Source organism: Musca vetustissima, unplaced genomic scaffold, assembly GCF_032173495.1.
Source record: "Musca vetustissima isolate MV318-11 ecotype Yass unplaced genomic scaffold, APGP_CSIRO_Mvet_v1 utg20142, whole genome shotgun sequence".
NCBI classification, from domain to species: domain Eukaryota; kingdom Metazoa; phylum Arthropoda; class Insecta; order Diptera; family Muscidae; genus Musca; species Musca vetustissima.
Window position 1 is genome coordinate 182,340 of NW_026882995.1, and position 17,205 is coordinate 199,544.

Consider the following 17,205-nt stretch of genomic DNA (forward strand, 5'->3'; position numbering starts at 1 on the left):
CCGAAATACTACCATAGATAATATTTTATTTGAATAATTTCTCCAAGACTAGGAAATTATGTTCGGGCCTTTTTTCTTATAGATTTTTTTTTAAATTTAGTCCCACTGTCTTTACAAAATTGTAAAATTACTTAATATTATTTTTAAAATTCAAAAATTTACAACTTTATTTTGAACGCTACTATTTTTACGATGCTGAACAATTTTGTGAAAAAAAATAATGACATTTTTTTATAATTTTTTATTATTTTTTGTACAAAAATTACGACCAAACCTAGGACAACATTTTTCTTGGTAAGGTTTTTTTGTTTCAAAACAGACACATTTTAAATGCAACTATAAAAAATTGCCCCCCTAAGACATCAGCACTTTATTTACGATAATAAAATAGGAATTTGTGTGCATGGGTGTGTGTTTGCATATAAATGTCTGCATTTAATTAATTAAGCGTTGCGTTTAGATCGGAATGTTTCAAAAAAAAAAAATACTTTTTAAAAAATCCACGCCTTGTGGAGACTTGAAAAAATATTCTTTAAAAACTCCACGCCTTGTGGAGACTTGAAAAAATAATTTTTAAAAAATTCACGCCTAGCTTGACCCTTGAAAAAATATTTTTTAAAAAAATCCACGCCTTGTGGAGACTTAAAAAAATAATCTTTAAAAAACCCACGCCTTATGGAAGCCTTGAAAAAATAATCTTTAAAAAATCCACGCCTCAGGGAAGACTTGAAAAAATATTCTTTAAAAAATCCACGCCTCAGGGAAGACTTGAAAAAATATTCTTTAAAAAATCCACGCCTCAGGGAAGACTTGAAAAAATATTCTTTAAAAAATCCACGCCTTGTGGAGACTTGAAAAAATAATCTTTAAAAAATCCACGCCTTGTGGAGACTTGAAAAAATAATCTTTAAAGAATCCACGCCTTGTGGAGACTTGAAAAAATAATCTTAAAAAAATTCACGCCTTGTGGAGACTTGAAAAAATAATGTTTAAAAAATCCACGCCTTGTGGAGACTTAAAAAATAATGTTTAAAAAATCCACGCCTTGTGGAGACTTGAAAAAATAATCTTAAAAAAATTCACGCCTTGTGGAGACTTGAAAAAATATTATTTGAAAAATTCACACCTTGTCTGGGCATCGAAAAAATATTCTTTAAAAAATCCACGCCTTGTGGAGACTTAAAAAAATAATCTTTAAAAAATCCACGCCTTGTGGAGACTTAAAAAAACAATCTTTAAAAAATCCACGCCTTGTGGAGACTTAAATAAATAATCTTTAAAAAATCCACGCCTTGTGGAGACTTAAAAAAATAATCTTTAAAAAATCCACGCCTTGTGGAGACTTAAAAAAATAATCTTTAAAAAATCCACGCCTTGTGGAGACTTAAAAAAATAATCTTTAAAAAATCCACGCCTTGTGGAGACATGAAAAAATATTCTGAAAAATTCACGCCTTGTGGAGACTTGAAAAAATAATCTTTAAAAAATCCACGCCTTGTGGAGACTTGAAAAAATAATGTTTAAAAAATCCACGCCTTGTGAAGACTTGAAAAAATAATGTTTAAAAAATCCACGCCTTGTGTAGACTTGAAAAAATATTCTTTAAAAAATCCACGCCTTGTGTAGACTTGAAAAAATATTCTTTAAAAAATCCACGCCTTGTGTAGACTTGAAAAAATATTCTTTAAAAAATCCACGCCTTGTGTAGACTTGAAAAAATATTCTTTAAAAAATCCACGCCTTGTGGAGACTTGAAAAAATAATCTTTAAAAAATCCACGCCTTGTGGAGACTTGAAAAAATATTCTTTAAAAAATCCACGCCTTGTGGAGACTTGAAAAAATAATCTTTAAAAAATCCACGCCTTGTGGAGACTTAAAAAAATATTCGTTAAAAAATCAACAACTTTTGGAGACTTGAAAAAATATTCGTTAAAAAATCCACCCCTTGTGTAGACTTGAAAAAATATTCTTTAAAATATTCACGTCTACAATGGGTCTTGTAAAAATTTATTTTTTTTTTCAGAAAAAAATTCTCTCCATATTTTAATATTTATATTCATAAGTGAGTGTGTGTATATATCTACTTACATCTTGTCCGATTTGTCCCATATCTGCATAACAATCAACCATTGAGAACATCTGATGGAAAATCCAGTTTTCAATAAAAAAAAACAAAACGTGAAAAAGAAAACACGAACAGAACAAAAAAAAACTGCAACAGCAACGACGAAAGCGACACCACCAACAACAATGAAGACAGACAGACAGGCAGGCAGGCGACCGCAATACAACAAAGTTGGCTATAAAACCTCAATATCGGTTCGAAGTGAATTGAATTGATTATGGCCACAGAAAGAGAAACACGTTTTCAACTGGAAATTGGCTTGGCTTGTAAAAGCGGCCCACAAAAAGGTAAAGCCTCAAACCCGCAGTTAGCCAAAGGAAAAAGTTCAGTTCAGAAATTGACTTGATTTTCTCAATCACTCTCTTTCTCCTCTTTTCTCTGTCGGCTCTCACTTGGTGGGGGTGGATAATTTCAAATCTTTGGTTTTTAAATTTTTTTGCTCCGGTTTTTAATGCCTTCTTCTAAACCGGTTCCGAGTCAGTTAAGACAGCTTCTTTGCAGCTGATCAATATTTGGTCAACAACTGCACTCTTCGAATTGGCCTTGATGACCGCTTGAGAGAGTATCGGCGATGGCTGACAACGGCAACAACAACAAGCGTAACAATGGCTATGGGGACAAATGGATGTGGCCCAAATTTGATTGCCCTGGAGATGTTGTCTTTATTGTTGTTGATTTTGGAGTTGAGCGGGAGGGGAAGAACAGAACACAACAGAATTTCACTTATCCACAGATGGTTGTTGATGATGACACCTCCTTAACCCACTGACACCTCCGCTATGCGAACTCAAACTCAAACTCCGCTTATCGTCAGCGTAATTACTGTGCAACAATTGTTGTTGTAATATCAGCTGTATAATTCGTATCGATGTTGTTGTCGAAATCGGCACTAGTGCGAGGCCAGCAGTTGTTGTTGGTTCGTGATTCAAACGCTTAAAGGTATAAATTTTACGCTTCGCTACGAAGTCCTTTAGACTAAGGCAATTCGTTGTCACGCCGTCACTGTCAGTGAGTTGAACTGTAAATCTCTTCGTTGGAATTTGATGCGTTGTAGTTGTAATCATTTGTATTTGGACCCCACAATGATGCGGTGAAAATTTCAGGCAGCTGCTTGGCGTTGCAAATGAAATAAAAACACTTTGGTAATGGATATCGGGATTTTCTTCCGAATTTTTTTGAAGTTTTTTTTTTAGTTTTTCTTCACTTTGGTTTTGAGCTTAGTTTAATATGAACACAATATTTTGATTTGGCTTTGTCCTTGCCAGGATAATTTCAAGGTCCTGGAATGAGAATGAAAAGAAGAAGAAGAAAAAAAATCGGAAAAATTAGAAAACAGTGTGTAGAAATCAAAATTAATTAAAATAAAACGGAATATATTTATTTCATTTAAAAAAATTAATATGGTAAATTTTTTAAGAATCCCCAAAAACCGGAAATATTTTTTAAAATTCGAATTTGTCAAAAAAAAATTTTTTTTGAGTAAAAAATAACTAAAACTAGTAAAAACAAAAAAAAAATTAACTCATGTTTATTCATTTGGCCCAAGGACGAACACTATTGAAATTCAGAAAGATCGGTTTAAATTTAGATATAGCTCCCATATATATTTTCGTCCGATTTAAGGTAAATGGTGCACCGAAGTCCCTAAATATCTTTCGATTTCCACGAAATTTGGCATAGCGTACTAATTTAAGCCTAAAATGATGTGTGCCAAGTTTCGTGAAAATCGGTTCAGATTTAGATATAGCTCCCATAAATATTTTCATCCGATTTAAGGTAAATGGTGCACCGAAGTCTCCAAATATCTTTCGAATTGCACGAAATTTGGCACAACGTACTGAATTAAGCCTATAATGATGTGTGCTAAGTTTCGTGAAAATCGGTCCAGATTTAGATATAGCTCCTATATATTTTTTCGTCGGATTTAAGGTAAATAGTGCACCGAAGTCCATAAATATCTTTCGATTTGCACAAAATTTGGCACAACGTATAGAATTAAGCCTAGAATAATGTGTGCTAAGTTTCGTGAAAATCGATTCAGATTTAGATATAGCTCCCATATATATTTTCGTCCGATTTAAGGTAAATGGTGCACCAAAGACCCTATATATTCTTCGATTTGCACGAAAGTTGGCACAGCGCACTGAATTAAGCTTAGAATGATGTGTGCTAAGTTTCGTGAAAATCGGCTCAGATTTAGATATAGCTCCCATAAATATTTTCATCCGATTTAAGGTAAATTGTGCACCAAAGTCCCAAAATATCTTTCGATTTGCACGAAATTTGGCACAACGTACTTAATTAAGCCTAGAATGATGTGTGCTAAGTTTCGTGAAAATCGGTTCAGATTTAGATATAGCTCCCATATATATTTTCGTCCGATTTAAGGTAAATGGCCTACCAAAGTACCTATATTTCTTCCGATTTGCACGAAATTTGCAACAGCGTAATGAATTAGGTCTAGTATGATGTGTGTTAAGTTTCCTGAAAATCGGTTAACAATTAGATATAGCTCCCATATATATTATCGTCCGATTTTAGATATTTTATGCACTAAAGTCCCTATAAATCTTTTGATTTGCACGAAATTCGGCATAACGTAATAAATTATGCCTAGAATGATATGTGTTAAGTTTCCTGAAAATCGGTCCAGATTTAGATATAGCTCCCATATATATTTTCGTCCGATTTAAAGTAAATGGTGCACCAAAGACCCTAAATATCTTTCGATTTGCACGAAATTTGGCAAAGAGTACTGAATTAAGCCTAGAATGATGTGTGCTAAGTTTCGTGAAAATCGGTTCAGATTTAGATATAGCTCCCATATATATTTTCGTCCGATTTAAGGTAAATGGCCTACCAAAGTACCTATATTTCTTCCGATTTGCACGAAATTTGCAACAGCGTAATGAATTAGGTCTAGTATGATGTGTGTTAAGTTTCCTGAAAATCGGTTAACAATTAGATATAGCTCCCATATATATTATCGTCCGATTTTAGGTAATTCATGCACCAAAGTCCCTATATATCTTCCGATTTGCACGAAATTTGGCACAGCGTAATGAATTAGGTCTAGTAAGATGTGCGTTAAGTTTCCTGAAAATCGGTACAGATTTAGATATAGCTCCCATATATATTTTCGTCCGATTTAATGTAAATGGCCTACCAAAGTACCTATATATCATTCGAATTGCATGCAATTTGGCGTAACGTTTTGAATTAGGTCTCGAATGATGTATGTTAAGTTTCCTGAAAATCGGTTCAGATTTAGATATAGCTCCCATATATATTTTCGTCCGATTTAATGTAAATGGGCTACCAAAGTACCTATATATATTCCGATTTGCACGAAATTTGGCTCAGCGCAATGAATTAGGTCTAGTATGATGTGTGTTAAGTTTCCTGAAAATCGGTCCAGATTTAGATATAGCTCCCTATTTATCTTTTGATTTGCACGAAATTTGGCACAACGTACTGAATTAAGCCTAAAATGATGTGTGATAAGTTTCGTGAAAATCGGTTGGAATCTGAGACATTAATACTTTGGGAAATTGAATTTCTGGGTATCTACAGAAAAATCCCAAGGCGGGATTTTTTTCTTCAAATTTTAGTAAAGATGAAATAAATGGATTTTTATTAGTAAATTTTTTGTTTTCTCTATTCCATTTAAGGAAATCCACCTTGTGAAATTTCGTTTCCCAAAAACAACATTTTCAATTGTTCCCTTTGTTTCCGCAGAAAACAAGGAATGATCAATGATGGCCCATAAATATACACACATATATTTCATTTTATCAGCTGTCAAAATCGAACAATAACTAGTATTATTTATTATTATTGTTTTAGTTTTTGTTCTGTCGTTTTGTAATTTATGTCATATTGACATATTTCGAAACACTTGACAACAAACTTCTGCTTCTTCTTCTTCGTCTATTCGTATGCGAAAACAATAGAAAAGTCTGTGCAAACAAAGCCATTCGTTTTCCCCAACATGAACTAATCTATCGGAGACGACGATGATTTAATTGTTAATCAATTATTTTCCAGAGTGTGTGTGTGAGTGTATGTGTGTGCTCAACCACTTGACTGACTGTGAGTTCGTTCTCTATGGGCTTTGCATTCGCAGTCATAATCAGGGGTCCAGTCATTGTCCATTGACAAAGTTTTGACTTGGCCTACAATAAATTACAATTAGAACCTTTGTATGATTTCGAATGGCTGTTGCGATTTTTTTTTCGTTTTTGTTGTAATTTTCATTGTTTGAAATCAAATGAGAAAAAAATTATAGGCCTATTTTTTCAATATATTTTTTTTTTTTTTTTTTTTTGTTTAATCAAAAGTTTTGTTTCATTATGCGTTTTGAGACCCAATCGAGGGAATAAAAAAATAAATTTACAATCTGCCGTCATTTCTAAATCTAGGAGATTAGCAGGGCCGCAAATGCTGTAGATTTTTTTCCAACAACAACAGAAACATCTGGCTCTATGATTTTCTAGCTGACAGCCAGTCAGTCAGGCAGGCAGCCTTCCATACGAACAACCAACCGTCACGAACACCATCTTCAGTCATATTAATTTCTGTGCAATACTGATGTCCATACGCACACACACACATTCGTACATACTTATATGGGTCAATTGGTGATAACAATGGCCACTCCTCACAATAGCAAACAAAAAAAAAATAAAACGAATGCAGACAAAAACACAAAACAAATTTCCAAACAATGCCGCCTATTCTATGATAATTCGAAAAAATGAAAAAGAACACAGGAAGGATTATTTTTTATTATTTTCATCAACGATTTTAAAACGAAAATATTAAAAAACAGGCCTTGTATAACAGTTGAAAACTGAATTTTCAAAAATCCAGTTGAAACTGAAATTAAAAAAATCCATGCCTTGTATAACAGTTGAAAACTGAATTTTCAAAAATCCAGGCCTAGTATAACAGTTTTCAAAAATCCAGGCCTTGTATAACAGTTAAAAACTGAATTTTCAAAAATCCAGGCCTTGTATAACAGTTGAAAACTGAACTTTCAAAAATCCAGACCTTGTATAACAGTTGGAAAATTCTACTTTAAAAAAACCAAGCCTTGTATAACAGTTGAGAACTGAATTTTAAAAAATCCAGGTCTTGTATAACAGATGAAAACTGCATTTTAAAAAATCCCTGCCTTGTATAACAGTTGAAAACTGAATTTTAAAAAATCCATGCCTTGTATAACAGTTGAAAACTGAATTTTCAAAAATCCAGGCCTTGTATAACAGTTGAAAACTGAATTTTAAAAAATCCATGCCTTGTATAACAGTTGAAAACTGAATTTTAAAAAAGCCAGGCCTTGTATAACAGTTGAAAACTGAATTTTCAAAAAATCCAGGCCATGTATAACAGTTGGAAAATTCTACTTTAAAAAAATCCACGCCTTGTATAACAGTTGAAAATTCTACTTTAAAAAATCCACGCCTTGTATAACAGTTGAAAATTCTACTTTAAAAAATCCACGCCTTGTATAACAGTTGAAAAATTCGATTCTAAAAAATCCACGCCTTGTATAACAGTTGAAAAATTCGATTCTAAAAAATCCACGCCTTGTATAACAGTTGAAAAATTCTACTTTAAAAAAATCCACGCCTTGTATAACAGTTGAAAAATTCTACTTTAAAAAATCCACGCCTTGTATAACAGTTGAAAAATTCTACTTTAAAAAATCCACGCCTTGTATAACAGTTGAAAAATTCTACTTTAAAAAATCCACGCCTTGTATAACAGTTGAAAAATAAATTTAAAAAATTCACGCTTTGTATAACAGTTGGAAAATTCTATTTTAAAAAATGTATGACTTGTATAACAGTTGGAAAATTCTACTTGAAAAAATCCACGCCTTGTATAACAGTTGGAAAATTCTACTTGAAAAAATCCACGCCTTGTATAACAGTTGGAAAATTCTACTTGAAAAAATCCACGCCTTGTATAACAGTTGGAAAATTCTACTTTAAAAAATCCACGCCTTGTATAACAGTTGAAAAAATATTGTTTTATGAATCCACGCCTTGTATAACAGTTGGAAAATTCTACTTTAAAAAATCCACGCCTTGTATAACAGTTGAAAATTCTATTCTAAAAAAAATTCACGCCTTGTATAACAGTTGAAAAATTCGATTCTAAAAAAACCACGCCTTGTATAACAGTTGGAAAATTCTACTTGAAAAAATCCACGCCTTGTATAACAGTTGGAAAATTCTACTTTAAAGATTCCACGCCTAAGATAGGCATTGAAAAATTAAAAAAATAATATTGATTTTTTTTTAATTAAAAAAATATCAAAATCTATGATCTTCACTCCTCCTCAGGGCTGTTGGTATTGTTGTGGCCCTTTGTGTGGTTCTCTGTCGTCCCCCCATTAGTATTCCGTCATTGTTCCGCTAGACTATATCGTATTTTTCATTTGCACTGCATTCAATATATGTCGTATTATTCACAAATGTGTCTCCACACGACGTGTCTTCCCAGTTTTAATTGCCAGGCAGTGAACCAGGGTCTGTCTGTCTGTCCGCTTGTCAAAATCTCCGCTTCGACGTTGAAAAAAATATCGCAGATAATTGAGAAGGCACGTACGCCATTACTGTCAAAACTATTAATGGTTATTGTCACAATTGTTAAGTAATATTATTAGTGACGGAATGTTCGACAAACGGACGGAAGGATGGACGGACTGGCTGATTTTCTATCTAGGTGGCTCAGTCAGATTTGCATTGTTTAATATAAACAAAAATATTTATTTTTTAAATTTTTTTGTCATGATGATAAAATTTTTTTGATGCCCAGCTGCATTGAGAAGAATAAACAAAAATAGTAAATATAAAAAAAAAGTTTATAAGAAACACCTGCTATATAGAATTATAAACTATAATAATAATGAAAAAAAAATTAAAAATATTTTAAAGAAGAGGAATTTTTGAAATTTTTTATTAAGGTCTACCAACTGGCATGGGTTGTTGAAAAAAAATTTTAAGAGCCTTTAATAGATTTTTAGATTTTTATAAATATTTAATTGAAGTTTTAAACCAGTGAGCGGAGCAGTATAGTCGAACGGGGCCGACCATACGATACCCTACACAACTACCACGGAACTCTAACTTTCTGCGGATTTTTATTCCGAGCCTGTGTAATATATCTAATATTTGCACCCTTTTGCCCGATTAGACGTCAACAGCACCTCTTCCTTACACTGCCATATATTCCGAACATTTCTAACATACAGTACAGTCCTTCAATACTTTTCCAGCTTCCCTTCACCGCGGGTTGTGTTGTGATGTTCGGCTTATAATTGTGGCTTATAGATAGATACTGCCAAAATCACAAAAAATTATGTTTTCGGCCAACTTCATCCCAAAATTATAATCTGATCATCACCGAAAATTAAAGGCATTGTCCTTGATCATACCTGAATCCTCATGGAACATTTCAAAGCGATCAGCGCTATATTTCCGCCCTCCTGTAAATATTTAAGTGTAACTCCCGCATCCGAGTACATACGACAGACACTGACATATTTTCCGAATATTACTAATATTCAGTACAGTCCTTCTAATTACTTGTCCATATTCCCTTCACCGTGGGTTATGTTGTGATGTTCGGCTTATAATTGTGGCCTATAGATCGACTCAAAAAAAACACACACACAAAATAAGTTTTAGGTCCACTTCATTCCAAAATGTTTATCTGAACATTACCGAAAATTATAAACGTTGTCCTTGACCATAACTGGAACCTCATGGAAAATTTCAATGCGATCAGCCCTATATTTCCGACCTCTAGTGTGGTAATGGGTTACTAAACAATATCTGAATACGTAAGCTCCTGAAAATATTTATGTGTAAATTCCACATCCGAGTACACACGACAATATAATTGGTATCAATTTAAAGGTCAACCACTCTTCTCCATTTGACCTGCTAAATATTGACTAATCTTTATCAAAACAGACATGCTAATTCTTTGGCCCGATCCTCTTCTCCATGTAAAAATTCGCGACGTTTGGGCCATAATTGCGACCTCTGGAGCGACCAGAAAAACCGCCAAAAATAAAGTTTTTGATCCATTTCATCCCCTAAATGTTATCCGATCTTTACCAAAAACAATAGGGGTCTTCATTGGCCATAACCGATCCTACATGCAAAATTTCGTGAAGGTTGGTCCATAACTGTGGCCTGTATTGTGTTTACAAATTATAATGGACAGTCGGACGGACACACATGTCTAGATTGACTCAGCTAGTCGAGATATGACGATCGATATACTTAAAGGTGGGTCTAGGACCAATATTTCGCGGCGTTACAAACTTTTGGGGCTGCACAAAGCTATAATACCCTGACAACATCGTTGTGTAGGGTATAAAAATTTAAAAATATTTAAAAAAAGAGGAATTTTTAAAATTTTTTGTTCGAGCATGGAATTTTTTCAAGAGCCTTTAATAGGTTCAGGTTTTTTATTTTATTTTTTTTTAGATTTTAGCTTTTTATAAATATTTAATTCAAGTCTCCTCTCTCTCCTCTCTACACTCATGCTCGTTTTCTGTATGGACCAACCAAGCCCTTTATGCAAATTACAAAACCTTCTTACTCGGCTCCTCCCTTCTTCTTATAGATTTGTATGTATGTTAGTACCTTTGTAGCTAATTTATGTTAGAAAAAATTCCAAAATTTTGTAAATAATAAAAACAACAACAACAACTGTTTCCAAAAATAAACATAACAAGATAGTTATTTTTTTAGGCTGAAGACCATAAGGCGTTGTCTTGTAGCTGGTGACCTCAGGTACCTTAGTGTACCTTTTGCAGCGATAGGTCATAAAATTAAATTGGATATTAAGTGGATGGATCGATTGGTGGTGCGAGAGGGGATAAGGTGACTCACAAAAAATTAACACTATTAAAAAAAATACAACAATATCGTATTTCAATTATGAATCCAGAATTGCGGGTGGGGAACTAGTTTTTTGGTGTTGTTGTTGTTGTTTTGAAGGTTGTTCAAAAACAACAATAAATTAATTGATATTTGAGGATGATGATGATGATGAAAGATTTTGGCGTTATTACGTGTGGCACCAACATTGAAAATTAGGGAATGGGAGAGAGCAGAACCTTAAAAAATATTTTTTTTAATAAATATTGCCTGAAATTTTTGAAAATATTTTTTGAAGAACTATGGTACAGAGTATTATGTCTTTGTGCATATATTTTTGTAACAGGGAAAACGAATCGACATAGACCCATGGTTCCTTGTGAGAGTAAGCATAGAATCACTTTCTGAGTCGATTTATGCATGTCCGTCCGTCTGTAGATATATTTTTGTGAACAAAGTACAGGTCGCATTTATGATTCGATTTGGATGAAATTTGACACAGTTCACTTATTTGGCCCAAGGACGAAACCTACTGAAATCGGTTTAGATTTAGAAATCGGTTTAGATTTAGATATAGCTCCCATATATAATTTCGTCCGATTTTTTGTGAATGATACACCAAACTCCCAATATTTGTCTGATTGAGACGAAATTTTGCACAGAGTACTGAATTAGGTCCAGACTGATTCCTGCGAAGTTTTGTTAAAATCGGTACGGATTTAGATATAGCTCCCATATATAGTTTCGTCCGATTTTTTGTGAATGATGCACCAAACTCCCAATATTTGTCCGATTGGCACACAATTCTGCACAGAGTTCTGAATTAGGTCCAGACTGATGCCTACGAAGTTTTGTTAAAATCGGTTCAGATTTAGATATAGCTCCCATTTATATAGCCGTCCGATTTTATGTGAATGATGCACCAAATTCCCAATATTTGTCCGATTGGCACATAATTTTGCACAGAGTTCTGAATTAGGTCCAGACTGATGTCTGCATAGTTTTGTTAAAATCGATTCAGATTTACATATAGCTCCTATATATAGCTTCGTCCGATTTTATGTAAATGGAGCACCAAACTCCCAATATTTGTCCGATTGGCACAAAATTTTGCACAGAGTACTGAATTAGGTCCAGACTGATGTCTGCGAAGTTTTGTTAAAATCGGTTCAGATTTAGATATAGCTCCCATTTATATAGCCGTCCGATTTTATGTGTATGATGCACCAAACTCCCAATATTTGTCCGATTGGCACACAATTTTGCACAGAGTTCTGAATTAGGTCCAGACTGATGCCTGCGAAGTTTTGTTAAAATCGGTACGGATTTAGATATAGCTCCCATATATAGTTTCGTCCGATTTTTTGTGAATGATGCACCAAATTCCCAATATTTGTCCGATTGGCACAAAATTTTGCACAGAGTTCTGAATTAGGTCCAGACTGATGCCTGCGAAATTTTGTTAAAATCGGTACCGATTTAGATATAGCTCCCATATATAGTTTCGTCCGTTTTTTTTGTGAATGATGGATACACCAAACACCCAATATTTGTCCGATTGAGACGAAATTTTGCACAGAGTACCGAATTAGGTCTAGATTGAAACATGCTAAGTTTTGTTGAAATCGGTTCAGATTTAGATATAGCTCCCATATACAGTTTCATCCGATTTTTGGATTTTTAAAAATAATTTTAAGGACAGATGTGGATTTAAAAAAAAAATCGGTTTTAAGGATTATCCACATTCCTAAATTTTTTAAAAATATTTTTTTTTTCGGGATTATCCACAGAAGTGGATTTTTAAAAAATATTTTTTAAGGAACGGGCGTGGATTTTTAAATTTTCTTTTAAAAATTATTCTAAAAACATTTTCAAGGACCAGGATGGCAAAAGGTGAACAGGTGTGGATTTTTGAAATATTTTTTCGAGAATCCTTTATACTTTGACACACATTTTCATTCATCAATTTCAAGAGCTCATCATATTCAAGAACTCAAATATTCCAATTTTTTATCCACTGAGTTATTTTATCATTTTTTTTATTAATTGGGAGTTACAATTTTCCATATCACATCAACACCCAATACACTCACATTTTTATTAGGGCAACCCAAAGTCACAATACTCTTAAACATTTTTTTATTCAATTTTTTATTTATTTTTTTTTTTTCTTAATTTTTCAGACCAGACAATCGCGCGCCATCTCTTCTCACAGAACTGATGTGCAGCAGCAGAACGTCACGTTTTCATTAAAACGAACACGAACGGAATCGAACACCCCAACCGTAATAACAACGAAACGTTGGTGTTCCTCAGAAAGAAATTAAATACAAAAAAAGAGCCGGTCGATTTTTCACGTTTTCGAACTTACATCGAATGTCCGACCTAATCGTAAAATAAAATTAATGGCGAGATGCGACGAGATACCAGCTCGTATCAGTGCACACGATAAACTGAATTGAAGGAACACACAGCACAACTAAAGTGGGACCGAACTGACCGCAAAGAACCTAGCGAACAACAACAAAACCAAAAAAACGATCTGATGCGACTCGATGCGATGCACTGCCAATGCGAATGCTCAAAACAAAATGTTGCTGGCCATTCGTCACATGGCAAATAACAACAACAATATACAGAGAAAAAAATTTGTCATACCCCTTTCCCTCATTTACTTGATGTTGTTCTAGGCCGCTGCTATGCCAAACAGAAAAAAAATTCCCACACAGATTAGGTGAGGGAGGTGGGTGGTTGGTTGGCTAATGCACTGCTAGCTGTTGCAACCAACTGCTAGCCAGCCAGCCATCCAACCACAAAAGGTGCTAGAACCCATACACAAAAGATCAACCGACCAACCGACCATTTGTGCACTCACCACTCACCGAAAAAAAAATTAACCACAAAAAACGAAAATCAGCCGATTTTTTCGGGCGAAGAAAAAAAAAATTGACCGAAAATATCCAAATATTTTGCTGCAGATTTTTTTTTTGGTGGTGGTGTTGATTGATGCAGTCATACATCCAACAGTCGGTTGAAGAAGACCGAACTACGAACCATAAGAATATGTTGTTCAAGGTGCGAATTTTTAAAACGTTTTTTTCAGAGACTATCACATTTTTATACCCTTTACCACACGGTGGTACAGGGTAGTATGTCTTTGTGCATATGTTTGTAACAGGCAAAAGGAATCGAGATAGACACATGACTCCTTTTGAGAATATGCATAGAATCACTTTCTGCGTCGATTTACATATGTCCGTCCGTCCATGTTTTTTTTGTTAACAAAGTACAGGTCGCATTTGTGATCCGATTTGGATGAAATTTGGCACAGTGTACTTATTTGGCCCAAGGACGAACCCTATTGAAATTGGGAACAATCAGTTCAGATTTAGATATAGCTCTCATATATATTTTCGTCCGATTTAAGGTAATAGGGTACTTAAATCCCTATATATCGTTCGGTTTGCACGAAATTTGGCATAGCGTACTGAATTAAGCCTAGAATTATGTGTGCAAAATTTCGTGAAAATCGGTTCAGATTTAGATATAGCTCCCGTATATATCTTCGTCCGATTTAAGGTAAATTGTGTACCAAAGTCCTTATATATCTTTCGATTTGCACGAAATTTATCATAGAGTACTGAATTAAGTCTAGAATGATGTGTGCAAAGTTTCGTGAAAATCGGTTCAGATTTAGATATAGCTCCCATATATATTTTCATCCGATTTAAGGTAATTGGTGCATCACAGACCCTATATATCCCCCGTACAGCGTACTGAATTACGTCTAGAATGATGTGTGCAAAGTTTCGCGAAAATCGGTTCAGATTTAGATATAGCTCCCATATATATTTTCGCACGATTTTAGATAAATGGTACACCAAAGTCCTTAAAAATCATTCGATTTGCACGATTTTTGGCGTAGCGTACTGAATTAAATCTAGAATGATGTGTGCAAAGTTTCGTGAAAATCGGTTCAATTCGGTTCCCAAAGTCTAGGGTATTGAATTAAATCTAGAATGATGTGTGCAAAGTTTCGTGAAAAGATCCATAGCTAGGCGGATTGACACAACGTACTGAAGTAATATAAACTAGTCTCTGGCAAGTTTCCCTGAAATCGGTTCAGATATCGATATATAACAAACACGCGACGTCTGTTAGGATACATATGTAGAATATACCCAAAGTGGTGAAGGGTATCATATAGTCGGTCCAGTCCGACTTTACTACTTTCCTTACTGGTTTAAACATATCTTTTAGGGACAACCAACAGGCGTGGATTTTTATACCCTACACAACTATGTTGTCAGGGCGCCAAGAGTTTGTATCACCGCGAAATATCGGTCCTAGACCTACATTTAAGTATACCGATCGTCATTTCTCGACTAGCTGAGTCGATCTAGACTTGTGTGTCCGTCCGTCTGTCCATTATAATTTCTAAACGCGATACGGGCCACAGTTATGGACCAATCTTCACGAAATTTTGTATGTAGGATGGATTCGGCCTAATGAAGACCCCAATTGTTTTTGGTAAAGATCGGTTAATATTTAGGGGATTAAATGGACCACATTCTAAATTTTTGTCCGATTTTCAGGTCGCTCCAGAGACCACAATTATGGCCCGAACATCGCATGGAGAACGGGATCGGGCTAAAGAATAAGCACACATGTTTTGATAAAGATTGGTCAATACATAGCGGGTCAAATAGACCCTGTTTTCTGTGTGAAAAATGACAAAATTTGTACTCTGGGGTGTATATATTTGCCCCCGAAGGACATAGACCCGAGAAATTGATAGTATGTTCAAGAGGAGTGATTGACCTCTAAATTGATACCAATTATATGGTCGTATGTACCCAGATGTGGGAGTTACACTTAAATATTTACGGGTGCTTACGTGCTGAGGTATTATTTAGTAACCTATTACCATACTAGAGGGCGGAAATATAGCTCTGGTCGCTTTGAAATTTTCCATGAGGTTCCAGTTATGGTCAAGGACGACGTCTATACGTTTTGGTGATGATCGGATGATAATTTTGGGATGAAGTGGACCGAAAATTTAATTTTTTTGCGTTTTTTTAAGACGATCTATAGGCCACAATTTAAAGTCGAACATCACAACACAATCCACGGTGAAATTATTATTTGCAAACACGATAATTAAAAGGTCCAATCTTCACGAAATTTTGCATGTAGGATGGGTTCTGGCCAATAAAGATCGCTTTTGGTAAAGATCGGATAATATTTAGGGGATGAAGTGGACCAAACACTTAATTTTTTTCCGTTTTTGTGGTCCCTCCACAGGCCGCAATTATGGTCCAAACATCGTGAAATTTTACATGGAGAAGGGGGTCGGGCCAAAGAATGAGCATGCATGATAAAGATTGGTCAATATTTAGCGGTTCAAATGGATCCTGACTTTTATGAGAAAAATTACAAAATGTGTAATGGGAATATTATATCCAAGAGGGACATATAACTTGATAATTATAGGACTATATGTGGAAGTAACACTTAAATTTTTACAGGTACTTAAGTATTCAGATTTTAGTTAGTAACCCATTACCACACTAGAGGGCGGAAATATAGCTCTGGTCGCTTTGAAATTTTCCATGAGGATTCATGTATGGTCAATGACAACGCCTATACTTTTCGGTGATGATCGAATAATAATTTTGGGATGAACTGCAAATATGGCGAAATATTGCCCAAGCTCAGAATATAGAACCACAGAAAGATAGATTTTCGTGGAAGTTGTGTAGGGTATCGTATGGTTGGCCCCGTCCGACTATACTGCTCCGCCCACTGGTTTAAAAACATTTCTTCGAGGTCTAAGGCATGCCATGGATTTTTTTTAAAATAATTTTTTTTTTCAATGCCCATCCTCTGACCACCACTGTGCTCTGATAAAATAATAAAGGAGTGACACAACAAGTGCCACTAATGTAGTCACAAGAACAACAACGACATTAACCTACACTCTCTCACCCTGCCATCCTCCCCAATGCCACAAGCTAAAAATGATAAAAACAACAACTAAATCCCTCAATCGGGACATAACACAGCCTGATGCAATTTTTCGCATTTAATTGCAACATAAAAATTGTATTTTTTGTTGTTGTTGTTCTATTCCCAGAATTAAAGGAAGAATTGTCGCAACATATTTTGCGTAT

At 34.6% G+C, this 17,205-nt stretch overlaps 1 protein-coding gene across 1 annotated transcript in view; it reads right to left on the minus strand.

Moving 5' to 3' along the window:
• The window catches only part of LOC133329734 (sestrin homolog), a 60,831-nt gene extending 58,607 nt beyond the window's left edge, over window positions 1–2,224 (minus strand). The window contains exon 1 of the mRNA XM_061538200.1: window positions 2,090–2,224. Within this exon, the coding sequence (XP_061394184.1) occupies window positions 2,090–2,140 (51 nt within the window). The 5' untranslated portion in view covers window positions 2,141–2,224. The remainder of the gene's footprint in view (window positions 1–2,089) is intronic.
• Window positions 2,225–17,205: the final 14,981 nt, after the last annotated feature.